Consider the following 27,305-nt stretch of genomic DNA (forward strand, 5'->3'; position numbering starts at 1 on the left):
ACTACAGAGGCAGACAAACCAATGAGGCACAAAAAATCCCCAACGGGGTGTCCTGACTGTGCCTCAAACAGGCTCCGCATGAGACCCTTAAATCCGCTGTCATATCTTACAGCAGCGGGTCTGCCCTGACCACCTGTGGGGGGGATCTGTGTCCCGTCTTCTCAGAATGATTATCTTTCTGTCTCCCTTTCCAGTCCCATACGTGCATAACCTTTATTTTCTCTGTTAACACAAATGAATTTATTTTGGTAAAAAATTTGTTCCTTTATGTGCAGCACTAGTCAGATATTTGAATACATTTGCTGGAAACTTGGTTTATTTTTTCACATTTATTATATATTTTCTGGAAATGCAAGAAATAAAAAAACACGTACAGTGGTACCTCGGTATACGTCCTTAATCCATTCCAGATCCTTGGACCTATACCAAACAGGACGTATACCAAATGAATTTTTCCCATAAGAAACAAAGGTAAAATGATTAATCCATTCCTATGAAAAAAATCTGATTGTTATTGGCATGTTATACATTGATGGGGTTGTATAAAATAATTTAAACTTAACACTTATTGCTTATTACTAAAATACATAAATACAAAAGCAATTAGACAAAATAAATGAAAAGAGAATTATAGTGCGGGTTGTTCACTGAATGGGAGCAACTGGCGTACTGACGCTGGTGGGCAGTCCTGGCTTTGTCTCCAGAGAAGTAAACAAGGTCAGCGCTCGGTGTCCTGACTGATTTTGACCCATACAAGTTCTAGCATGCGAGTCGTATTCCAAACAAAGGTCGTATACCAAGCAAAATTTTTCGCGTCCAAGCAGGACTTATACCAAGTTGGACTTATTCCAAAGTGGATGTATACCAAGGTACCACTGTATACAGAACTGAACATAAGTAATTTCTCCAACTTATCTCATTTTAAAGGAGTTCTTAATTACAGAAATGCCATTTTTTGTTCATTGTAAAATGTATACTCCCAGAAAATCCCAGGAGTGTGGCTGTTTCTGAGATGCTGGAACCACCATGTATGGCACCAATAATCGCACCTCGTTTAAAATCACCGAGATCAAGTATCTCAACCATTATAATGCTTAGATGAAGAACAATTGAACCTGCTGATTGTGTGTGTCTGTTGTCTGGATTCAGTTGCAACTTTTAAAGGAATAAAATAACACATAATAAAATGGCCACCAAGTATATAATGTTTTTCTTGGAAGGACAAGTGAGAATACGCTTGTAAGCTCAAGTGAAAAGGTTTTTAAAAACATGAAAGCAATTGTAAATTGACTATCTAGGTAGGTGGATGTTTGTAACAGGGTAAAGTTGTAAGTGGTAGTAAATAACTTAGTGAATAATTTACTAAAGACTGGTTTAATTGATTGTTTAGACCGTGGGCGTTAAGCTGTTCATTTGGCCATCTGTTCTGATCAGTCCCCCCATTTCACTAATCACCATAAATCACTATCCCAGTCAGCAACGTTAATACTCACCAGCGAACCATTCTCCATCCATCCATCTTGAAACCACTTATTTTGGAAAGGGCCATGGACATATTCTGAGTCAACTGATGGAATGTCATTTGAGACAGCAGGTGAGTCATCTGATGTCACTCGGCAAGCTGCTTGGACAGAGCAGCCCCAGGTGAAAGCTCCGCGCTGACTCACGCCTCCTTCAGGCAGATGGGATCAGAGATGGGGCCAGGATCCCTTTCACTCTTCGCACATGATCTGGCGGTGCACTGCATTATTAAGGAGGCCACTGCCTTAGGCGTCTCCCTGTGTCACAGCAGACTCATGCTTTGGGGATGCTGTAAACACAGGTGAAGAAACACAGACATTTTCTTCCTCCAACTGAAGACACTGCACATTAATTGCAGTACTAGTTACGGAAGTAAAGAGTTTTCGGTGCCTCAAAAGCACATCACTGGCCAATGACCTGGACGTTATGGATCAGCCCATGTGCAGTGGCCCACAGATGATCCGTCTGTCTGGGTACGTCCGGCTGCCATGGCAATGTGGAGCCCCTGAGATGTATATGGAAATTGAAGCTCCTTGGCACCCGACCAGTCATTAAAGGGCCAGCGTGCTACTTTGTATTTGGTACAGAATATCTAGCAACTGTAAAATTAAGCATTGTTATGTAGGAGGATGTGTAAAATTGCAGTAACTTCTGCAAAGCTACAACTGGAAATATTCTCTGCAGAATTTAGCTTTTTTTAAATTGCTTTTGTTTCATTTTGTCCTGCTGTACTGTTCTGTATCTATTGATGGAAGTACATTATGCATCTGATGATATGTTCTACTTCCATTCTAGTGAATACCTTCTCATGCTGTGTGGAAATATTCTGGTTCAGCCAGCAACTGAAACTGCTTTTGTAGGCAGTTTATTAAAACCCTGCTTTGGCTGTCACATAATTTGTTCCGATGCAATTTGTGGTATTCCACTTTTGCACATTTGCTCAGTACCTGTTGGTTGATTCAATCTAATATTTCCCCAGTTGCCAAAAGGAGATTGCTGATACAGGCAGGTCCTCTGAATTGTGTCAGTAAAATCAGTCAGTGGTAGATAAGAATACTGAAAAAGATGTAAAAGTCTTTGCCTAAAAGCATGACATGGCTTTTTATTAGTGAAGTGTTAGGGTTAACATCATTATCAGCATTATCGTTTGAGCATTATACAGTAGCTAGCCTGCTTGATCCTCCTTTGCATGTGGCCTGCAGATTTGGTTCAGCTAATTAATATTGGCTGCAGCAGCAAGGAATAGATAAATTTCGATGCTTGTTTCTGTTCCTGGCCGCAAAGATCAAAACGAATGAGCCGAGCATACGATTTGTGTGCATCTTTTGTTATGTCTCCCACAAAGGCAGCACTGAGCTTTCCGCTCTGTAGGAAAACGACGCATCACCAGGCACGGCGATGCACTTGGAAGGAACAGAACCGCTCATTTATTAGCTATGTCACAGTGTGCCATATTACGGAGAAAAAAGAAGCAGAGAAGAACTAAATACTATGGCAGGTGGAATTTAAATTTGGCTTAAAAAATTTAAAGTTTGTGCTCCATGACAGAGATTTTAGTGTTTAATTGGGAGAGATAAGTCTTTTAAATGACCCATACAGGATCCTCGGTGCTTTGGCTCCCTGAAACGAGGGTTACCATATGTCCAGCTTTCCCCGGACATGTTCGCTTTTTGGGCTCCTATCCGGGCACAAAAATTAGCAGTTTGTCTGGGTTTAGAGCTGCAACCCATAAGACCCAGTGTGGCAAGTTAGAGTGGAGTGCCAAGTGAAGTAAAAGGCACAAATTTTCGATATATGGCAGCCACACAGTATCATCATATAGCGTTTGCCAGATTCGTTGTCACGTTCACTTTAAAAATTCAACAATGTGCATATCCCTACATGTCATTCTGCCCAGGAGTGACGGCAATTTCCGGAAACCATTGGCATTTTGTCACGGTATCTTTGTTTCTGTGTGATCAGTGAATCGTGTCAATTATCTTTTGCCGAAAAAGACTTGTATACAAGTATGTTGTGTCTATTGTGTGTAGATTGTAAAACGAGAGTTAACTGTAAGATTACCATATGTACAGGTTTCCCCAGACACAAATGTTCGTTTTGCAGGGTGGTTAGGGGAAACTCATTAATATTCATAAGGGAAGTGCCATCTAATTGGCTGATGAATGCAAAAACTCATTAGTATTCATGAGAGAAGTGCTACCTGAATGTTCCTGATTTGGACTGGAATTGATAAATACATTCCAGAATGGCCCCAACACTGGTTTGTACTGCCTCCTGTCATAGAGATCAGCATATACAGGATCTAACAGTGGCCCAGTGGCTGGCATACCTCTCTGACACCCAGAACCTGTCCATTTTGCAGTGCTCTCATGTGAGTGAAGACAGTGGGTGGAGCTGTGAGGACTTTTAAACCTTCTTTATGTAAGGCGCGTGTGGGTGGAAAACTCAAATGTGTTGCATGGTTGAAATTGTGCAGCACTTGAAAGTGACTCGGGAGGACGAAGTGTGATTCAGAAACGATCCGCAAGAAGTGCAGCTCCGCAGATGAATGCGTGTGGCCTCCCTCCACTACCAGAGTGGGTGCAGCTTCCGTGAAGGTCCATGTCTCCTGTCAGGCCTGTTTGCACTCACGATACAGACCCTCCAACACAGTCCAAGCTCCAGAACAAAAAGGAAATGCACATCCTGGCTGATTTAATGGAGATGGTTATGTATTTGGACCAGTAATTTGACCTCTTGTTAAAGAAATCAAAGTCTAGAAAGTTAAGCATTGTCTTTTGAGACATGCGGAGTTCCTGGTTGTGTTCTTATAGTGTAACTTACTGAGCACTCCTACACTCCATGATGTGCTTCTTACTCTGCACAGCTCCAGCACTTCTGATGCACCACCAGCAGGTGGCAGTGTGTCTGCTGCCTACTTCAGACCAATGTGCTTTGTGGAAGAGAGAGAGAGTGAGTGCAGACAGAAGGACGAGAGTGCAAAGAGAAAAAGCTAGTGTGCGTGAAGGGGAGGAGGGAGAGAGAGAGAGAAAGAGAGCGAGAGAGTATGCTTGTGAGCAGGAGAAGCTATGAGATCAAGCCATATGCTGTGAAAGGCAAATTGAGAGGCACCTATGTTTGGGTCCTGTTTGTGCCTCATCTGAGTCTGACACTTCCTGGATCATTACAATCCCATAGGAAGGAAGCCAAGGAGCAGGCAGGGACCGGGAGCTGTGAGCGCTGGGGGAAAGACAGGCTTGGGCAGATGTGCCCAGAGGGGGAAGTGAGCAAGGAGAGCAGGAAAAGGGTTGCCCTGCCTGGCTGCTGCTTCCACACAGCTCATGATGTAAGTTTGGTTTGAATGCTGCAGTGAGGCTCCGCTTCCTGTATGGAGTAGCGGGGACAGGGGGCTGGGAATGCAGGGGCTGTACCATAACACCTCTCCCCCCAGCTGCAGGCTGTACGCTAACAGGCGCAAAAAGAGCCTTTGATTTCCTTTTTTTGTGTTTTTTTTTTTCCCGAGGAAGGAGAGAAAATAGCATGGCTCGCTGCTAGTGGTTTTTATGGCTATGTGCTCCCAAGTATGAGGACTTTGTAACTTCAGAAACTGCCTTGGGACTGAGCAGTGCACCTACGGGACCGGGCGGCATCGAGGCGCCTAGAACCTGCCATGGAGCAGCAGCAACAGCAGGATGCGGGGGCTTGTTTCAGCCAGGTGCCCCTGCCAGCCACTGAGGAGCTCATCTCCTCCACCACCTCCTCCTCCTCCTCCACCTCAGACCTGCCGTCCTCCCTCCCCGTGGAGGGAGAACTGCCGGTCGTGGCCCATCACCACACCACTAAAACCTTCACGGGACTGCGTCTCTTTGGCAGGAGGTGAGTGATGTTTTATCCATTCCCCTGGGTCCTGCATGGCAGAGGGAGATGTTTTCACCCGCCTTTGCCTAGGTTGACACACTCCCCTGAAACGCTGCATGCTCCTGCAGACCCCAGTGGGTTTTCTTTGGTCTAGTCACATGGGGGTCTGTTGTGCCACACAGGTGTGCTGACCTCACAGGAGCTGCATGTCAGCTGCAGTTTTCTGCTCGTTCTTCTGGCAGCCTCCAGAAGCATACATATATACTTCCATCTGCCACTATTAAAATTACCCCAATTGTGTAGGAATTCATGATTAAATCAATAAGTCAATTTCACTTGCATCTTCCCAAATTGATGATGAATCGTCTCAATTTGCCAATTGTAGCGTCTGGTTATCTTTTTAAATAGCATTGTCGTCTTCCTTTGAGGTGAGAAAAATGGATCGATGATTAAAGTGCATGGACGAAGGCACTCGTGGCACAAAGTCAGGGCTGGTGTTGTAAGAATATTGCCGTGAGCTGTGGAAATCGTGAGGCTGGCAGGAGGTTCAGAGAGTTTCTGTATAAAAAGAGGAAACTTGCTAAGTGAGCGACATACTCACTGCATCAACGCTACATGCGACTTTCACTGGGAACACAAGGCACTAGGGGAAAATCGGAAACTGCACAGATTAAAGTTGTGTTTACCTTTAAATTAGGCTTAATCTCTTAAACAGTCAGTGGCATCGCCTGACTTCTGAATATGGACCCTGTGGCCAGACTATGGGGATGATGTGAGGCTTCGGCCTTCCAGCATGTATCTTAACTGAAGCAAACCGCTTTTACTCAATGTGAACGCAGTCAGGGTATGAATATTATCAATCTGTTGCCTTATTATTGATAATAATTTTACTTCATTTGAAGAATAGCAGTGCAACATTCAAAAGGCTTGCAAGTTTAAACTGATTAAAATACTATACTTAAAAAATTGTGAAAAATATTATAGTCCATCCGTCCATCCATTTTTTATACCAACTTGTCTTATGTAAATTTGCGGCGGTCTGAGGCCTATTCCGGAAGCTACTGGCACAAGGCTGGGAATAAACCAGGACAGGGTGCCAAGCCAGAACAGATAAAAATGCTACAATCAATTTAAATATAAAAAGACTAAACCTTAACGTTTAAACTGTTAAAAGTAACAGTTTACTAAAGTATATTTATACAGGATAAACAGCATATTATCCTTCTGTAATTTAACTGCACATGATAAATGGCTGACTGCAAAATGTTTTTGCACCAATTAACACATAGATAATGCAGGTAACATTAGACGGCTTGTGCACATTGTACTGCTATATGAGGAGCGACAATGCTGAGAGAGCAGTTACTGTGGGCCGAGGGCCATCAGCGTCCATCCTGAAGGTCACCATGTACGTGTGACAGCTTGTCCCACCGACGCCAGAGTGACTAAACATACGGATGGCCAGCGGGCTGAGGCCAGGTGCATCCAGCAAGGGGTGATGCCCGTTACTTTCTGCACCTAAGCCTCTCACCTGTCCCTCTACGAGTGCTTTGTGTGCATGATAGGGCGAGGGTGTGCTGTGTAATCTCAGGCATAGGCACGTATGTGTCTTATAGCATTAAAGAATAGTAGAAAATGTGATTCACTTGTATGCAGATACTGCATGCGGCAAATGCAGAATGCTGTATACTTGGATTCAAATTCATTTCTCTTAAGATGGCATCTTTGTTCCCGTTTGCTGTTTGGTACTTCATGTATCCTTAGAACTCACTTATTTCGCAAACTTATCCTTATAACTGCGAGCAGTGTTGCACTGGCATGGTTGAAGCCGAATAGCTGATGGCATATGAGTGAAACCAGCAGACTGGCTAACTGCCAGTTAAACCCAGCTGCATGGTGGATCGTTTTGAGGGTGCAAAGTCATTTCAAGTTATAATTAATTAATGGTGTGACCAGATTCCCACTGGGTGGTGAGAAAAGGGACCTCTGTGACTTTGTATGAGAATTGTTACACTAGATTTGTTCAAGTTTAAAAGTGGCTCCTTTTAGTCTTTAAATCTACACTTAAAATTCGCCTGCTTTCATTAGCATTTGAGGAGAGTCGAATGTACTGCGGAGCTGATTGTGTGTCTGTGTTTTATGTTGGTCTTATGCCTTGATATCATGTTGTGATTTCATGATTTATGTAAGCACTTTGGTCAACAAGTGCTGTTGTTAAAGTGCTATATAAATAAAGCTGACTTTTGAGAAGATATTGGCAATTATGATTCTAATGAACCAATAAGTAGGTTTGGTCAGTTAAAAAAGAGACATGGGAACGTACCACTACTTATCTATTAGGTTTATTCTTCATTAATGAATCTTTTCTCTCAAGTATCACCTGTATCTGTTAATGATTTGTAGTTGAGTAGTAATTGAGTTACTACTAAGTTAATAAAGTACCACATTGTAAAATGTTCATATACTCTAATATGAATGTCAGTGTTTGTCATGTCATTAAGCCCCATTTTGACTGGCCTTTGTCTGTCCTGTGTATCCAAAGCAAGTGAGTGAGCACCAACATAGATGAGTGTATACACTCCTTAAAACTCACACTTTACTCACACTTTACTCACTCTGCTCTGTTTTCATGACCCCGTTGTCCCCTCACTTTTGACAAAGGAGCGTCTCATTCACAATGTAAATAAGCGATATTGTTCTATTCTCCTGTGGTACACATGCGGACTTGCTCATCACATCCCAAAAAAAGAATGACGACTAACAAAGCCTAGAGCAGGGAGCTGAAGCATGGTCTCTGGGCTCCAGTCCTGCCTATAAGGGTGCCCCCATATGGAAATATCGACATGTACATCAGGGAGAAGGTGCATCATGAAGCAGTGAGCCCCATTCTGCAGAATTTCTCACATATGCAAATAAGAGGCAGATCTGAATACATACCAGGAGCTTCTGTGCTCATGCCTCAATCTTTATGTGATCTTAAAAGTTGAAAGTTGAAAGTCTCAAAATGCTAAATGTGTTGTCATTTATTAAGACTATTTAAACCTACCCGCACTGTACTGAAATGAGATTCAGCATCTGAGATCATTTTTTGTTATGATGGTCTCACAAAGTTATTTGATTTAAAACAGAACACTAATGGTAGAATAGCACAGCCCACTCGTTAACAAAAGACGCTGTAAGAAACCCTGAAGCTTTTCTTCTGAGTTCTTTTATCGCACAAGATGCAGACTGTGCACATCTCCTAGTGCAGTAATTCTGTAGTGTCTGTTCAAACTGAGCCTCATTCCCTTTGAAAAGAGACAGAGAGAGGATGCATCGCTGCTATCTGCGCTCAGGAAACCAGATTCCAGGGTGCAAATGCAGGTGCCATGCCTCGGTCACATTCTCCACTTCCGTCACGCTGTATTTAGATCACGTGGACTCAGCTCCCATGATGCATCTGCACCAGATAATGTGACTCCTAGAAAGCATATGACCATAAACTCAGCCTTCTTATATGGGCCCCATGAGGTGTTTCTCCTGCAGATAAAATTACTTTAAGATGACTTTACATAAGGATGTTGTGACTTACTACTGTACATTGAAACCCTTGTTAATGAAGACTCTTTCACATAGCTATTTATGTGTTCAGGCTGCATGCAAGGTTATTGCAAGTATAAAATATCAAAAAATGAACTTAGATGAGCTTTTCACAAAATAATCCTTTTGACTTTTTGCTTGGATCTGCTCTGAAAAAATAATGTTGATGTGGTCTGGTGTGTAGAAGGATGATCCTGAGGCTATGAAAAATTGAGGGAGGAAACTCACAAATGCAGTCTGACTGGCAGTGAGACGTGAGTGACAGTATTACACCCAAACATTATTATTACTTTGTTATGCAGTGTGATTTGAGGAAGCTGTGTCAAGAAGAATGTGGTCCAAGTCTGGAGACCGAGTTGAAATGGCTGATGACTGCATGTTCTTTTAGCTGATAAAAGTACCTCAATTCAATTCTTTTACTGTCATATGTACAAGTACGAGTACCATGTACAATGAAATACTTGCATGATAGCACAGCCCACTATGCACCCTGCTTTAGCTTTCTTGCTTTTGGGATCTGGGTGAAGTGTCAGGTCACATTCACCAGCTCTTTGGCTTTTGGGTGGGATTTCTGGAGAAAACAGAAAAACTCGCTTCTTCCGGCCTCAGGCTGAAAGGTCAGCCCCACAGGCCCCGTCCCTGTTGTTATGCTCTAAGCCCAGGTCAACCAGAAGACACAAAGAAATGCCTGGTTACTCACCTCTGTTTTTATTTTTTTAAATGTCACTTCCATCCACTTGCATCTGTAGCTCATTCAGGGCCTTCGCTGTTGACAATGCGTTCCTCTGGCAATCTCTCCTGCGGTGCTGCAGAACTCACATCGATTTCTCAGTGCTGGAACTCAGTAACCTGTAGGTGGCCCACTGGGCTGTGGGAGGCACTTAAGCCACAGCACAACTGAAGTTCTAAGTGGGCCAAGTTCATAATCTTGGTCTGCTCCCTCAACAGCAACAGTCTGGGTCACAAAATCAGGGAAAGTGTCTGTAACCATCACTGTGTGATCGGCCTTAATTCTCTTCTTGGTTGTTATTTCTTGTCTGGGAACATTTGTCTCTGTTTTAAGGCTCTATTGCAAAACTAACCAATGACAACATCATCTACAGTATGTGAAGAAACCAGCCATCAGGTCACATGGCAGTCCAGGAGTCCTTTAGGCCTGGGTCAATGCTTGGGGTGTTTACACATCTTTTGCGAAGTGGTCTACATGCTTTTACCTGTGATTATGCACATTACATAATTATGCTGTATCCATACTGTATTCAGATTTAAATTAAAACAGTTCTGGGGAATTTTTTTCTGGGACTTGGTGGGATAACCTTTTGAACATTTTTCTACACTTTGCCTAAAATTTTAATTCACTGTTTTTCTAGGAAGCCAATAATGGGGTTTTACATTGTGCTTTGTGACAAATTGTGTGGTTCCCTCATTGCACATTTTAGATGACTCTTGAGCTGAGCATTTAAGTTTCATCCATATCACATTTCTATCTTGTTTAGTTAGCATCTCAGTCTCTTGGAGGTAACAGAGCAGTGTGTTTTTTTTCTCTCAGGTGCTAAAATATGAGGCAGACTGTGGAATGTCAGATATTAATAGAGATGATTGTGTTTTGATCTCCAGTCTCACAAGCTGCTTCCCTCAAGCAATGGGAGATCAATGCATGGTATGACAAGCACTCAACACACCGGCACTGTGGCCTACAGTAAATATCACTAGAAATATACAAGCCTGTAAAACATGCAGAGTGTAAATATGACCGAAGCTCAATTTCTTGATTTTAATGTAAATACTCATTGACCATACTGATACAGATAGATTTAAAGTATCTTGCCTTTGTATTTAATTTGCATAGATTTGAACTACAACGGATGTGAAATAATGGAGCATTAGTAATGTCACCCAGCTGTGTGCATACGCACAAGGAAAAGCCAGCTCTGTGGGCTTCGCACAGCTAGAACTGTGTGCAGAACCTCAGGAGACGCCAGCTGTGCGGGCTTTGCACAGCTAGAACTGTGTGCAGAACCTCAGGAGACGCCAGCTGTGCGGGCTTTGCACAGCTAGAACTGTGTGCAGAACCTCAGGAGACGCCAGCTGTGCGGGCTTTGCACAGCTAGAGCTGTGTGCAGAACCTCAGGAGATGCCAGCTGTGTGGGCTTTGCACAGCTAGAGCTGTGTGCAGAACCTCAGGAGACGCCAGTTGTGTGGGCTTTGCACAGCTAGAACTGTGTGGAGAACCATGGGAGAAGTCAGCTGAGTGGGCTTTGCACAGCTATAACTGTTTGCAGAATCATAGGGGAAACCAGCTGTGTTGGCTTTGGACAGCTACTGTAGAACTGTGTGCCGAACCACAAGAGAAGCTAGTAGAATGTAGGCTTTGCACAACTGGAACTGTGTGTAGAACCACAGGAGAAATCAGCTGTGTGGGCTTTTTCAGTTGGAACTGTGTGCAGAGCCATGATTTTCTGATTCTTGCTTCTCTCTCCTCTCAATATCCCCTACGATGACGTTACGCTGACTCCCTGTTATTTGCAACTGATGATTTGTTCTATGTCTGTTTCTGTGACTATACTGTAACTCAGAGGGGACTGGTTTCCTTTGAACACTGTCTCAATTCTTATTTGTTTTGTCAAACAGTTTCGGATTGTTGTTGCTTGATGGATAATTAGTTGTAGATGGATGGTTTCTGATTAGTTGTAGATGTCTGAGATTACACCTTCTTCTGACACTTCCAGCCACTCGATTATTTGTTTAGCAGGTTGTCTTGTCCAAAGCACATTTTATTATATTGACATATGCTATTTACTGAAGCATTTTGAGTGTAAGAAGGCCTCTACTGGAATTGCAGCACTAGCTATCTGATGTCCCAAGTCCTTCGCTTTTCAGCCTGGTCCCTGTTTCTTGTGTAAATCTGCAAAATGTGGGGGTACATGCATGGATGGACTGTGTAGAACAGAGAGAAAATAGAACAGAAAGATTAGTCAGAGCAGATTTTTTTTCCTCTCTGCAGAGCAAGTTAAATATTCACACCTACTTCTTACGTAATTGAATTGAGACTGAACAACTAGGACTTTACATTCCTTCTCCGCAGCTGATCAATACTGAGGAGGGCGAATGCGCTACTCCATCTTTCAGAAGCTTTGGTTGGAGTCTGAGCCTCCCTCCGCTTCCTTCAGTACTCCTGATTCAAACACAGACATCACAGTCAAGGAGTAGCTTGTTTGTCATTTTGGTTGCTTTATGCTCAGTTAACGATTGTTATCTGAGGGGCCACACAGCCAGTGGCCTGCTTTCTGTAGAGCAGAAGTGTGATTATCAATATTCTGTACACCCGGTATCTTATGCCTTTGTAATATGTGCTTAAGCTCATTGGATCCAAGGGACCAGTTACTAGACCTTATTTATAAATAAAGCCTTTGCCCTAGAATCAAATTAGATTTCTGGCTACAGTAAATGACATTGATCTACTGTAAAATATGGTCAGCTGCCAACTGCCTGGGTAGAATCCATTAGAGTAGTAAAATCATCATCATAATTCTTCTTTAATCATTACCCCATTTTTTCCCCCACAAATCATTCTGCCTGAACTATCACTCAGCAGTTTACTGAAACATTGATCCTACTGTATTGTCCTTTTGCAGGAGGATATGCATGTTGTTTTGTTGAAAACAATTTCACTTGCAAATGATTGTAAGTATTAGTTACACCTTTCACATTCACAAGAGTTAGGGACAGAAGACTCTCATAAATATGAAAATTCACAAATAATACTTGGAGCCATTATTAAAAATATAAAACTAAGGGCATTGAAAAATGTACAAAATGTACAAGTTACTGAGAGAAGCATGAGATTCTGTGGTCACAAAGATGGCTGACAAGGGAATGAGGCTTGTTGCCAAGACATAGATGCGCGGTCTATCCAAGATTTAGTATGTACTCACACGAACAAATATTGAATAACAGTAATATTTATATATTATGCAATTTTATGTGATCCAAATCATTTTCAGTATTGTTTATACAACTATTTTTGGTTCACACGTCATCTTTGAGTTTCTGCCATCTTTCAACAAGCTCCAAAAATATTCCCATTTAATTGTTCAAGGCCAAAACGGGAATAACTGAACCACAAATGTCAAATTCGTGAATCTGGAGAGGTGGCTGTATTTCAATATGTTGAGCTGTGAAGGCAGGTAACATGAAAGCATAATATGGATACTTTAGAATACAAGGATTAGGCCGCGCAGGAGACACTAACATCACTCCGCTCTTATTTTTATTCCCATTAATACCACTAGGTTATTCCAGCAGAATAAGGACACACCCAAGGGTACAGTGGCAAAGACCCTCATCCTGGGAAAACCTGGAAAAAGTAAAATACGTGATGAAGCTCTTTATATCCCTGCTTAAGCGGTGGCATCCCCATGCAGGTCAGATGATACGTGGGTGCAAGCGTTGATTCTAAAAGCAGGTGAAAATGCCTTAGTTTTCTCTGAGCAGTACGTCCTACGCTGTGGACATATCACAGATTCAGGGGCTCCTCCCACTCTAGGAAAGACTGAGGCTCTGGTAGAAATGCAGGGGTCTCTTTCCACAGATCACTTACAAGCCCCTCATCAACAACTGGCAGTGGCAGTGCTGCTACAGTAATTAACTACCTCGCTGTAGAGTGAAAACACAAATGGAGAGTGAAGGGTACTTCTCTTTCAAATCACCAGATATAAGCTAAAAGGTAAACTGTTTGCTCTTCAGTAAAAGATCAGCATAGTCTTTTAAAGCAATGGATTCACTGAATCTCTCAGGAAATCATCTAGTCAAACAGAAATACGAAAACCACATAGCCTTTGATATGGCAAAATATTCTGCACTTAGTGGACATTGAGCCAACCTAACCCTGAAATGAACTAGCCACAATTAAAATATATGGAATATTAAGTCACAATAAAAGGTAATTATAATTTTCATTAGTAAAAATGTATTGTTAACTTGGTGGTAAACGAGTTGTTCAGTCTCGTGGGTTTCCTTGCGGCGTAGGTTTCAGGCAACATTGACCTGACCCAGTCCAGGAAGATTTGCAGTTCAGCTGTTACTCTCGCATTAAATCAATTGCTTTTTCTTCTGTCTGTGACACAGCTTAATATTTAGTGTGGTGATTTAAGACTCGGGCCTGGCCTGGACAGTCATAATGTTGTGCCTTTCAGAGTTTGCACTCATAACCTTTTGATTTTGAATGCAGAAACAAGATTGGAAGGAAAGCGTCTACACAGCTGGATATAACTGTGCTACAAACAGCCGAGATATTAACTGTACTCTGCAAATAGCCTGCCTGCTATCTGCACAACTGTTACTACTGGGTAGGCTCGAGGTTTACTGCAGTAAATTCTAGTAATAAAGTTAAATAAATATGTCCATGTCCCACGGACATATTTCAGAGCAGCATAAACTATGACCTTCCCCAGCTGGTTTTGCATTACCATACAATGGGTTATTGAAATTAAGGCTTATATTAAATCTGATTATAAAGTATAAAGAGAGCTATTATTATAATAAGTGCAAATCAGTGAAAGCCAAGTAAGCATGACGTGGTGCAAACCAGTGTGACCCAAAATCACATCGTCAGTGCTTGTTGCTATGACTGCTACAGTGAGACGACAGTTTTTTTCCATCATGCACTAAAGCCATAAATGTTTCCACAAAACAATTAGGCAACACGTTTTTTTTTCTTTTCATTAAGGACTTGGGCAATGGGGTTTTGCACTGAGAACTTGACAGCAGATTTTTCCATTGACAAAGTCAGCCACTATATTATGATCAGGTATGAATATTTATTTCCCTCTGTGCTCAAAAAATCGCCCCATTTTAAGGTGGGAATTTCCCAAATAGCCTAATAATCTGTGTGATTTAGTTACATTTTTGGATTTCCCTTGAATAGAAACAAAAATCAGAGAATGACTTGCATGTCATTACTTTTCAAAGCTATCAATAGCTGTAACAACATTTTAAATAATTTCATTTCTAGCCTTCGGTTTTAAGGGCAGTGATGGGTGGAACCTTAGGGAAGCTGAATTGTGTGCATTTGAACTGAATGGTAGTTGCTGGTCACAACCTATAATTGTTTTGTGGTGAACCATGGTACACTAGTAGGCATTATTAAAGCAGGCTACTCTTAACAAGAGAATCAGAATGTCAAGATGAAGAATATTTGGTCCTCTGTGCCTCGATGTTCACTGTGGCTAAGCTGCAGTCTGGTGAGACTAGCTCTGATTCGATGTCAGAGTTCTGTGTGTCTTTTGACAGAGTAGCACCATGTGAATGTCAGATGTACTCAGTCCAGGCATGCACTGGCCATTTTCCCAGTGGCCAGATTTGTGAGGCCCGGTCCTTTTTCCCCCAACCCCAGCATTATAGTTTAGGGGTGTCAAGCTCCAGTCGTGGGGGGGCAGGAGCCCTGTGTAGCTTAGTTCTCTCCCTGTCCCACCACAAATGATTCAGCTCAAGAGCTGTGTGGTAATTAGCACTTGGAGGTGCAAGGAGAATCAGGTGTGTTAAATGAGGGTAAACCCAGAAATATGTAGGGTTAGGGCCCTGCAGGACTGGAGTTTGACAACCTTGGTATAGTTTATATACCTGGGGTGCCCAAGCCATCGCTTGATCACAGGAGATGATTAATGGGTAATGCGTTAGTTCATTTATGACTAACTGCTTGATCTTGATCAGCAAACCTTACCAAGATATTTGAGAGGAATTCCTTTTTAAAGAGATTGCCTTGGGTAAAATTGTGGTTTGTTATTGAGAAACCCATATGCTATCCTGGATGTTCCTCTATTTTTGGTGATTGTTTTGTAGTTAAATTTGATCTGACAACAGACAGTACTTTTCAGCAATGTAGATGAACAAGAAGTGGGGGGGGGGGGACTTTGCCAAGCTCCACTCTCATTAAAACTTGGCCCAATTAATCTCTCATCCAGAAACCCATGGGCCGTATTCACTGCTAAAAACAGTCTTGGGTCCAACAGCAGAAGCTTCTCCTACCCTGAGGCCTTACTGCCGTGGTGTCACTCGGGTGACTCTGAAATGGTGTTTGGGAGAATGGTGGCCCCCATGGGCCCGCTCTGGTGCACAGAATCCAGTCCTCCTGGGCCCTGGATCTAATCCTGGCCAAGCTGGTGACCGTGCCGCACGTCCGGGGAGCCTTGGTTGTAGATTGAGGTGTGACAGAAATAGAGCAGCCAATTACAGCCAGGCAAGAATAGCAGCATGTCAGGGGTCAGCCAACCCAGGCCCTGCTTTATGTCATCAGGAGCGCAGAGATTGGATACGCTGGCTTTCTGTGCTGTGGTTCTCATTCTTAGAACATCTGCTGCTACATGTGAAGAGGCCTGAGTCATTTTAAAGTTGACGTGTTTAAGGTATAAAGGTATTATCATTAACGCCGAGAGTGCTGCTCTTTGCCGTTTGGGTTTTCCACCATGGTGTGCTTTTTTTTTTTTTTTTTTTTACCATGCATGTTTTTCTTTTTTTTTTTATAAACTCAAGACTCGTAACCTTAGAATACTGTGGCTACAGGGAACTTCAGTTTCAATATCTGTCTGAGAGTCAGAGTGTAGACCTTGGTCTATTTCGAGATGAATTTCTGTAACACGATTAGCTCTGAAATAGCGATAAAGTGATTTGTTTCCAATTGTCATGACAGACATTTGATGGGAAAAAAATCACAACATTCCTCATAATTAGCCTCCAAAATTGGTCTGTCCTCCCCTACTCTGAATAATGGTTAACTGTCAAGAGAAGATCCATATCCTGCTTAAGCTTGGGCATGGAGCGGGGAAGCAGCACATGAGCCAGAAAGTCAGGTGAACGAGGACTTTAATTAGGAGAACAACAAGGAACACGATACATCAAAAGACAAACGTTAGACTTCAATACATTGGATTAATGACAGCAACAAGGAACAGCTGGTAAACATGGGGATTCCACACGGGGTAGACGAGGGGGCGTGGCACACGGGAGGATCGAACGAGCAGGGCATGACAATCCAAATGCATCTGGATTTATGTCCTGTTTCTATGAAGGTTGATTTGCTTCATTTTTAACTGGTAGTCTGTGCCTGTGAAACTACACTGTATACCGGAGGTTACACAGCAGACAGCAGAAACCTAAGACTTCTTAAAATATTTCAAATAACTTTGAAAACTGCACTGAGGTATATTTGCTTTGACTTTAGGCTGTTTGTGTAGTTTTTCAACAGTCAAAATGGTTTGATTAGAAAGTTGGTGGACATAAAATTAAAATGAGTAGATATCTTGGTCCATCTGTCCCCTGTAGCTGGGGGGGGAGATGCTTATTTGTTCTTCATACCATTGTTTGTGTGGATTGTGCTTTTTTTGTGTGATGTATGATTGCTAGGAGGTGTTTGAGATAACTTTTATATCTTAAATTTGCATTGTACATCATACAAGGTGCAGGCTAGCTCAACAGTGGTCCTGTGTTGCCTGTGAAGGTATCTGGTGGTCGAGTCACCATGTTTGTAGAGGTACCACCTTGTACTGTTCCATGTGTGAATGGCTCCTGTGGTTCTAATGTTTCATAAGCCACACTAGGGCATAATGCCATCACACGCCCTTAACTCCGGTGGAGATGAAGTGCATAATGAAACTCATTTTCACATTTCATGCTGCGGCTGCATTCACTGACCTCCAAACCACCTTCAACACGGCGCATCCCTCTGGTGACTCATTTGCCAAATAAAGACATGCAAATGTAGATGTAAATCAACAGTAAAAAAACAAACATAGTATGGCCAAGGCAGGGAGAACCCAGGAAATACCATGGTGAGTGGAAATGTGCTTAATAATCACTGAGTGAAAGATGAATGTGTGTAGAGTTAATCTGTGCATGTGTCTGTGCGTTGGTCTGTGTGTGTCTGTGCGTGTGTCAGCACGAAGCTCATGGCATTATGAATGAATGATGGGGTGTGTGATACACACACACAGACACGCACAGACACACACACACAGACACACGCACAGACACACGCACAGACACACACAGACACACACAGACCAACGCACAGACACATGCACAGATTAACGGCATCCCAGCAGGCAGAAAACCACAAGGTTTTCCCAATAAAATAATATTTACTTCAGGAATATAAGGAAATAATTATTTCTGTAATGATTTATTTATATCTACAGCCATGGCCAAAAGTTTTGAGAATGACACAAATATTAATTTTCACAATGTCTGCTGCCTCAGTTTTTATGATGGCAATTTGCGTATACTCCAGAATGTTAAAAGATGGATTGCAATTAATTGCAAAGTCCCTCTTTGACATGAAAATGAACTTAATCCCAAAAAACCCATTTCTACTGCATTTCAGCCCTGCTACGAAAGGATCTGCTGACATCATTTCAGTGATTCTCTTGTTAACACAGGTGACAGTGTTGACCAGGACAAGGCTGGAGATCACTCCGTCATGCTGATTGAGTTAGAATAGCAGACTGGATGCTTTAAAAGGAAGGTGGTGCTTGTAATCATTGGTCTTCCTCTGTTAACCATGGTTGCCTGCAAGGAAACGCGTGCAGTCATCATTGCTTTGCACAAAAAGGGGTTCACAGGCAAGGATATTGCTGCTAGGAAGATTGCACCTAAATAAACCATTTATTAGATCATCAAGAACTTCAAGAAGAGAGGTTCAGTTGTTGGCAGCAGGCAGGTGTGAGTGCATCACGCACAGTGAGGCAAAGACTTTTGGAGGATGGCAAACATTCCCATGGAGGATGGGAAATATTTCCAAACATTTGTGAAAGAATAGGTTGGTTCGATGCACTCAGTGAATAAGAGTGTGGCACTGTCATCAGGTTCCACCTTCGCAGTAAGTCAGTTCGTGAAATTTCTTCCCTGATAAATAGACACTCCATGGTTAAATGTAAGTGTTATTATTGCAAAGTGGATCACATTTAGGAACAGAAACTAACATGTAAAGTAACAGAGCAGGGTTGCTGAGTGCTGAGGCGCAGAGCGCATAAAAGTCAGCAACATTCAGTTCCCACAATAACTGCAGAGTTCCAAACATCCTCTGGCATTAACTCAGGCACAAAGACTATGCGCTGAGAGCTTCATGGAATGAGCTTTGATGGTCGAGCAGCTGCATGCAAGCCTCACATCACAGAGTGGGGTGCCAAGCGTCGGATGGAGTCGTGTAAAGCACGCCACCACTGAACTCTGTAGCAGTGGAAATGTGTTCCATGGAGTGACAAATCACACTTCTCTGTCTGGCAGTCTAATGGACAAGTGTGGGTTTCGTGGATGCTAAGAGAATGTTACTTGCCTGCACAACTGCACTGTGCTAACTGTAAAGTTTGGTGGAGGAGGGATAATGGTATAGAGTTGTCTTTCAGGGGTTGGGCTAAGCCCCGCAGTTCTAGTGAAGGGAACTCTTAATGCTTCAGCATACCAAGACATTTTGGTCAATTCTATGTTTCCAACTTTGTGGGAACAGTGCACAAAGCAAGGTCCATAAAGAAATGGTTAGTTGAGTTTGATTTGGAAGAATTTGGCCTTGACCTCAACCCCGACATACACCTTTGGGATGAGCTAGAACGGAGATTGTGAGCCAGACATCCAACATCAGTGCCTTATCTTATATAATTATGTTCTGGATGAATGGGCAAAAATTCCCACAGACACTCTAAAATGTGGAAAGCCTTCTCAGAACAGTGACAGCTGTTATAGCTGCAACAGGAGGACCAACTCCATATTGATGCCTATGGATTTAGCATGGGATATCTTCAAAGTTCCTGTGGGTGTAATGGCCAGGTGTCCCAGTACTTTTGTTCATATTGTGTACAATGTGAAACATTGTGAGAAAAGCAAGAATCCATCCAGTGTGCTTGTCTCTGGTGCAGTGTCACCTGCAGTGCTCCTAGTGTTGATCCCTGTATCTCATCACTGGTTTGTTTAGGGCCATTTGGCTGTACAGTAGATACCGCAATATCGAAGTAGCTAATGCTACAGTGTGTCCTGGGGCCAGCGTGAAGCCCTAAGTTTGCAATTCAGACAGGTGGGGCCGTGTAACAGCAGTAGGTGTCCTCACACTGAGTCAGAAGCTGAAGTGAAGCTGTCAGATGTTTGTGGGGGGGGGGGGGGGGTTTCATGGGTTAGCTTTTACAATGGAAGGTACAGCAGATCTGGTGCTCAGGTTACATGGGTGACTGAAGGTAGCTCAGCAGCTGCCGTAATTTACTAAAGTGATTTTTTTCCTTCATGTACCGAGTAGGAGAGAGCATGCTGGCCTTTCTCTGTTCGTTCTAGTCAGGGTCATGGGGAGGCTTGGAACCTATCGCAAGCAGTACAGGACACAAGGCAGGGGGACACCTTGGATGGATGCCTTCCTATCAGTATATCAATATTTACTCACAGCGTAAATATTGGAGGTGGTATTCTTTGTGCTAGTGGCTTTTGACTGAGGCCCATGGCAATCATATACTAACAAGACCAGTGTCGCAATGTGTGGTAATGGTGCAGGTTTGAGAGGTGACAACAACAGACTGAAATGTGTGTCCTACTTTGGCTTCACTTTGAAAAACAACAAAAAAGGGGTTTTTATAGTAGAATTGCAAAGGGAGGATCAATGTTGATTTTTCATTGGCGAAAATGAGAATAATAAAATACAATTTTAGATGCCAAAATCTGACACTTTTGTCAATGAATAAAAAGCAATACGAAAATATCAGGAAGAGATGAATTTAAAACAGATCCAATCAGAAGTAGGATCTTTAGTTAGTGTTGACTGTAGTTGCGCATGATTGGATAATGTTGATCTAACTGGCTTCAAGCATGTATACCATGCAGTTCTGTCTCTAAAGTCTATCTGTAGACTCTCTACAGTATGTACTGTATGTGCTTAGCTTGGGTAAGTTTTATTGCAGGGACCCCCTCTCTCCTCCGTGAATTTAATTTGCCAGATTTATAAGTACTGGAGTAGTGTTGCATTTGACAATACCGTGAAAATACTGTTTAACACTGTGTAATTTCTGGACTGTGACAAATTAGATACCACCCAAGGCTATGCTGCAGTCGGGTTTAGGTAAGAAAAAAATCTGAAGCACAGATTTCTGTTAATGTGTTAAAAAAATACTCTGTCATAAACCAAAGTAGGTGTAGAAATAAGCACTACGCAATTGAATTTCACAAGTCTGGTACTTATTTATTTTTTTTGTATTCTACGTATTGGTGTTTTTTCTTATAATATGAATGAAATGCGTCGTGTGCAAGTATGAGAGTATGATTTTATTTATATTTTATATAATGGTAAATAAAGTTCATATAAAGCCATTTTAGAATTAGTGCGCTGTTTCATATTTCAGCCTTTGCATCAATGAAATCTGTCCTTAAAGACCACATCACACCTAATGCTATGCCATAGCAGCTGTAGTTTACATCAAGAATTTAGAGTCGAAAGAGGCAGACCAATCTGCTTGTGAGTACACAGAAAATTAAGCAAAATTTTCAAGAAAATGTAAAAGTGATGTACTGTATTACACTATGACTAAACCTGTTGGTTTCATAAGGTAGATTCTGTAATTTTCGCTGATAAAAATTTGACTAAAACTAAAAACAAATCAGATGACTAAAGCTAAATTGCATTTTTGTCAAAAGACTAAGACTAAAACTAAATCAAAATATGATGGAAAAATTAATATTGGGGGAACTTGTTTCAGTGTGTCTGAATTGACGTACCTGCATCCCATCCTATGCCCGGCTTGTGCAACCAGTGTTAGCCCCTGCCCCCTAAGCCCCTACAATGTACTGGTTAAGCCAAGGGTGGGCAATCTTATCTGCAAGCACACCGGCCCATTCGGATAAGACTGCCTGTTACAACACAGTTGAATATATGACATTTAAATTAATATGTTTTACATCTCCTGTGAACACTGCCTGTTTTTATTTAGTTACAGGTAGCCTAACGTAGTGTAATGTCTTTTTTTCTGTTTGAGGGCCAGTTTCTGGGCCTCACAAACATTTCTCTGCCCTCCTTTAGCTTCAGTGCTCCAGCCCCTCTATGCTTGCTGCTGTGCCACACCGGGTGCTTCATGTAATGCTGCTGATGATGCCCATTATCATCAGGGCTGGGACACCGCCAGCCACCTTTTCATAGACCACAAGAGCCACCTAGTGATCACAAACTGATAAGACATTAAACAGCCGCAAGTGATTTTACTTTCGTATTTGAATAGCACACATGCACATCTTTTATTTTTTAAGCCCATAGAAACTGATTATCTATTTTATCTATTAATAACAATTCTAAGAATATCATAGAAGATAATTATCTATTGCGATATGATAATGTCACTGCATGCCATTTTTGGCATTTTTAATTCGTCCTGAATGCTCCCTCCCTGCATTCAGAATCAGTGTCTCTCTTGCCAGCACTCATTATTCCCCATTTCACATATCATACAATGGTGCTCTGACAACTTCCTGGAACTGAACATGGACCAGACAAAAGAACTGGCCATTCATACTTCACACACATCACCAACAGGATGGACTCCCACCTCAATTCACAACCAAACGGTTGAACAGGTTGAACATTTCAAATATCTTGGACTCACATTAGACAAGAAACTTACATTTGATCAACACATCATGGACATTCAATAGTCCCAGCAGAGACTACATGTCATTCGCAAGCTTTGTGCTCTCTCTGTTGCCCCCCCGCCTCCTCTTATTATTGTACGAGAGCATTATCCAACCAATCCTGTTGTACTGTTCTCCCTGTTTCTACAGCATGCTCTCTTCACCTAATAAAAATAGACTTACTAGGATCACACATAGAGCAGCCAAGATCATTCGCCTTCCCATTCCAAATCTATCTGACGAAAACCACAGAGGTGTCATTCGCCTCGCAAGAACCATAACCAATGACTCTAATCACCCTCTGAACACACAGTTTACTCTGCTGCCATCAGGTCGCACATACAGGACTCTGAAATGGAAACGGGCTCACTTTGGCAAGAGTTTTGTCCCTATAGTGCCATAGCTGCACTTAACTTGTCACATTAATCTTGTACCCATCAAATCTCCGCTACTAATTGGATGTATATTGTGTGTATATGTTTATGAGTGAGTTTTACAGTATGTATTTGGGTCTAACATGTTTAACATGGTAGAGGCCTGTAATGTACTTGCGTTTGTATTGATCAGACTGTGAAGACAAATATCCTTATAGGACAATAAAGTCTGTCTGTCTTTCTCGCTGTCTGTCTGTCTCTCTGTCTGTCCATCCACCCACCCGCCCTTGACCCCAGACTCTCCTGTATGGCCTCTCTGTTGCATACATCTCTGTTCATATGGTTCGGAGCCTCTTGGCCGTGGGACACTACTGTTACTCCTTTGAAATGTCACCTGCTTCCTGTAAGCTCTGCTTCTGACACTGCTGCCTGAGATTATCAGGGTCATGTGTTTGGAAACTGGCCACTCTGTGTGTGTGCAGTTTGCATGTTCTCTCCGTGTTGCGTGGGTTTCTTCTGAGCACTCCGGTTTCCTCCTGTAGTCCAAAGACAGACACTTAAGTGAATTATTGTTTATAATCTGTGCAAAATGTGTGACCCCACTCAAGACTAGCCTGTACCGGATGGATGGAATGGTGGGGGCTCCGGGGTGATATTGTACCTTCACGCCTCAGTGTGTGTGCAGTTTGCTTGTACTCCCGGTGTTGGTGTGAGAATATACTCCAGGTGCATCAGTTTACACATGCAGTGGTTAAAACTGTGATTAAAACAAAGATAAGAGCTTATGAAATATTCATGTGACATGTACATAGACATTGGCCTGAGCAACCTGTAATGGTAGCAAGCTTATTAAATTGACTGTTAGGTACTGACTAGTGCCATGTGCCATACAACATATGATCTGCTCTGATTGTTGTTCAGATTAAAAATGCTATAAATGTGATCTGCAACTAAACCTGTTTCTTTTTGTCTGAATTTCGCCCTATCAATGTTTAGGGAGAGTCAGGTTTTCTTCTCACACTGCATGGCAAAAGTTGCATTGAACTGGAGGCACCGTGAATCCAGCAGACAAGCTGCTGTAGTTAAAATTAGGTCTGTGTCACCAAACCAGAGGACGTCCATCCTGTGGTATAGGAAGAGTGTCCTGACAGGGAAATGGCCATGATGGAAAATAGCTCAGTGCCCGGAAGTCTTTGTTTTCCTGTCTTTCAGTTGTCCAGCACCATCTCCACTCTCCTGAGATGCGCTTTGCTCAGCTAACCTCAGCTGGGCTTGTTCTCCTGACACTGTTTCCAAGCCGGGCACCCCGTCTGCCCCCCCAATCCCCACCACACATCTGCCCCCCCCAAAACACCCACATGGGCCATTATTAACAGTCATGATAAGTAAAGTTTTAAGATTTAAGGCGGTAAGACATCATTTTGTTTTTTTCCTGTAAGGTGTCCAACAATATCTGACCTGCTAAACATGCTGAGCTTTAACCATACTGAGTTTGTGCAGATGGACCCTCAATAAACCCGACTGATAAGAATTCGAAGCTTTGAATCAGGTCAATTTATGTCTCCAGAACATCCTGCCTGGCCTCATCTGTGGTACTCCTGTCTACAGCGGGCTGTAGCAGCCGCTGCCATGAGAACGGCAGCAGTGCACATTAATTAAAATAAGTACTCAGCCGTGAAACACCCTCCAGAGATTTGGGATGCACAAATCACTTCCGGAGCCCACTTCCTCTGCCATCTGCCTGCTAGGCATGATTTTTTATTTTTTTTTACTTGGTCATGTGACTCTTCCCAGCAGCACCCTCCTGTGATGGCTAACACTGCCCACAAATTGATGTCTGTCATTAGCAAGGGCAGCAGTCACCCAAGGGAGCCCTCCCTTAACAGCACAGTTGTGCCGCCTGAATCAATATCAACGCTCGTATATGTGGGTAGCTAACAGACAAATTTATTATTAATAGCTTTACATTATCAAGTCTGGCTATACTTATTTACATTTCACAGTAGGCAATGCACGGTAACACGGTAATAGTCACTGCAATAGCTGCACACCCCTGGGGTTGGGGGTTTGAGTTTCTGCCTGGTGTATGTGTTCTACATGCAGTTCTAAATGCGTTTGCATGGACTCTCACCACCAATCCAAAAACTTGGACAAAGTCATGGGGTCCAGTTTAGAGACACCAGAAATCCTAACTGCATGTCTTAGGGCTGTGGAAGGAAATGCGTGTGACACGGGGAGAGCATGAAGAAACATGTGAAAGCATGAAAAAACAGAACAGCTTCGGGGGTGGAACTCCTAAAAAGGAAGGTGTGCTGCGAAGGAGTGCTGTGAAGGTCTGCTGTGAAGGTCTGCTGTGAAGGTCTGCTGCGAAGGAGTGCTGTGAAGGTGTGCTGCGAAGATGTGCTGCGAAGGTGTGCTGTGAAGGTCTGCTGTGAAGGAGTGCTGTGAAGGTCTGCTGTGAAGGAGTGCTGTGAAGGAGTGCTGCGAAGGTATGCTGCGAAGATGTGCTGCGAAGGTGTGCTGTGAAGGTCTGCTGTGAAGGTATGCTGTGAAGATGTGCTGCGAAGGTGTGCTGTGAAGGAGTGCTGCGAAGGTGTGCTGTGAAGGAGTGCTGTGAAGGAGTGCTGCGAAGGTATGCTGCGAAGATGTGCTGCGAAGGTGTGCTGTGAAGGTGTGCTGTGAAGGTATGCTGTGAAGATGTGCTGCGAAGGTGTGCTGTGAAGGAGTGCTGCGAAGGTGTGCTGTGAAGGTCTGCTGTGAAGATGTGCTGCGAAGGTATGCTGTGAAGGAGTGCTGCGAAGGTGTGCTGCGAAGGAGTGCTGTGCTGCACACTGCTGTCCTTAGTTGGGTGAATTGTCAACTCTAAATTGCCTATAGTATGTGAGAGGAGTCCTGGATATAGGCATATTTTTGGATAAATGGATGGTTACACTTTTATGGAAAACTGTGCTCTACCCACTTTGATGTTGCCAATTCAATAAAATGCCAGCTGAAGATGAGTTATTTTCTCTGTAATGTGTTATTTTGCTAGTGACCAAGACAATAGGAAGAGAGCCAGAACCTGCAGTTACCCCTGATGCCCAGTAGATGTCTCAGTTGCTGCATCCTTATTTCTTCTGTATTGGTGGGAGGTTAAAACATAATCATAACGACATAATCAGTGGGTGGGAAAACCCGGGTTGTGTGAGGAGCACTACTGTGTGGCATGAGGAGATCCAAATACACCTGTTCATTATGGGAATCCCTACCAGAGTGGGGAGAAAACGAGAAAGAGGCTGTGTAATATGCAAACATCTGTGGAATTAAAAATAGACAAACCTAATATCCAGATCAGTAAAGCGGGGAGTGCAATTTAAGTTTAGAATGAGAACCTTGGCCTCCTGGGCCCCGAGGTGTAATTTGGTGATGAGTTCACATATAAAACTTTTGGTTGAAAAACACTGTCATACCAAGAATGCATTCATATGAAAATATTAAATGTAAAAGTTGCAGCTGTAGATGGAGGACTTCAAATCCTGCTTGTGCTGGGGCTGAATGGACGAGAGCCTGGTGGCGCGGCACTGCGTCTCACTCTGCTTTACACTTCTCTGCATCCTGATACTATCACTCATCTCACTGATACTGTACCTGGTTCACAGACACCTTCGGCACATCTGACCTAAATTAAACACGTCTTTCACATTTACAGCGTAATGCGATCAGGGCTCGGCACTGTGCCCACCTCCATGTGAAACTGCTAAATCTGCTTCCTTTCGTTTGGTGGCTTCAGAGAATGCGTGGGAATGGTGCTCACTTCTTGTATTTGTGTGAGAAAGGTGCCTCCGTTATTCCTGGCAGCAGACCATGCACCTGCCAGCTTAGATGTAGGTTAACCAGAGGTGGCCTCAGACATTGCAAATCTACTATTCAGCGCAGTGTTCCCGTTCGACCTGCATATTAGGCTGGGTGTATTCACGGTCCATAATCATGCGTGCTGCGGAGAATTAAACATAACTGTTTGCCAGCATCCCACGGTCTCTTGTGAGGAGATGTGCTGGTTCAAGTTGTTTGGTCTATAATAATAAATCAGAGGTTATGGGCGGCAGGTTTCTTGGCAATGTGGGCCTGATAGGGCACTAGTGTGTGGCCCTAGAATGGGCTCATGACTCACATATTGACCAGGATGCATTGTTACCCTTACGCACAAAACCACATTGCCCTTTTTGATGTCCTTTCATCATTGTTTTCCCCTTTGGTTCCCTTCGTACGTGTCTGTAAATGCACCTCTCAAAAACATGCATGGCTTTACCTCCATGAGGTTCGCTTCTCTGGGTGACAGAATTACTATGTTATAACGGGATTTTACTGTATTAC

General features: G+C 42.9%; 1 protein-coding gene across 5 annotated transcripts in view; it reads left to right on the plus strand.

Moving 5' to 3' along the window:
• The window catches only part of LOC111846646 (diacylglycerol kinase zeta-like), a 106,241-nt gene that overhangs the window by 3,417 nt on the left and 75,519 nt on the right, over window positions 1-27,305 (plus strand). Inside the window, exons 1-2 of one of the 5 annotated variants that reach the window (XM_072698372.1) lie at window positions 3,946-4,846; window positions 5,028-5,376. The exons of 1 other annotated variant lie outside the window; for it this stretch is intronic. In XM_072698372.1, the coding sequence (XP_072554473.1) occupies window positions 5,171-5,376 (206 nt within the window). In that variant the 5' untranslated portion in view covers window positions 3,946-4,846; window positions 5,028-5,170. Of the gene's footprint in view, window positions 1-3,945; window positions 5,377-27,305 lie in introns of those variants that run through there. 3 more of the 5 variants (XM_072698373.1, XM_072698374.1, XM_072698377.1) reach the window with 3 other exon arrangements.

This window comes from Paramormyrops kingsleyae, chromosome 13 (assembly GCF_048594095.1).
Source record: "Paramormyrops kingsleyae isolate MSU_618 chromosome 13, PKINGS_0.4, whole genome shotgun sequence".
NCBI classification, from domain to species: Eukaryota; Metazoa; Chordata; class Actinopteri; order Osteoglossiformes; family Mormyridae; genus Paramormyrops; species Paramormyrops kingsleyae.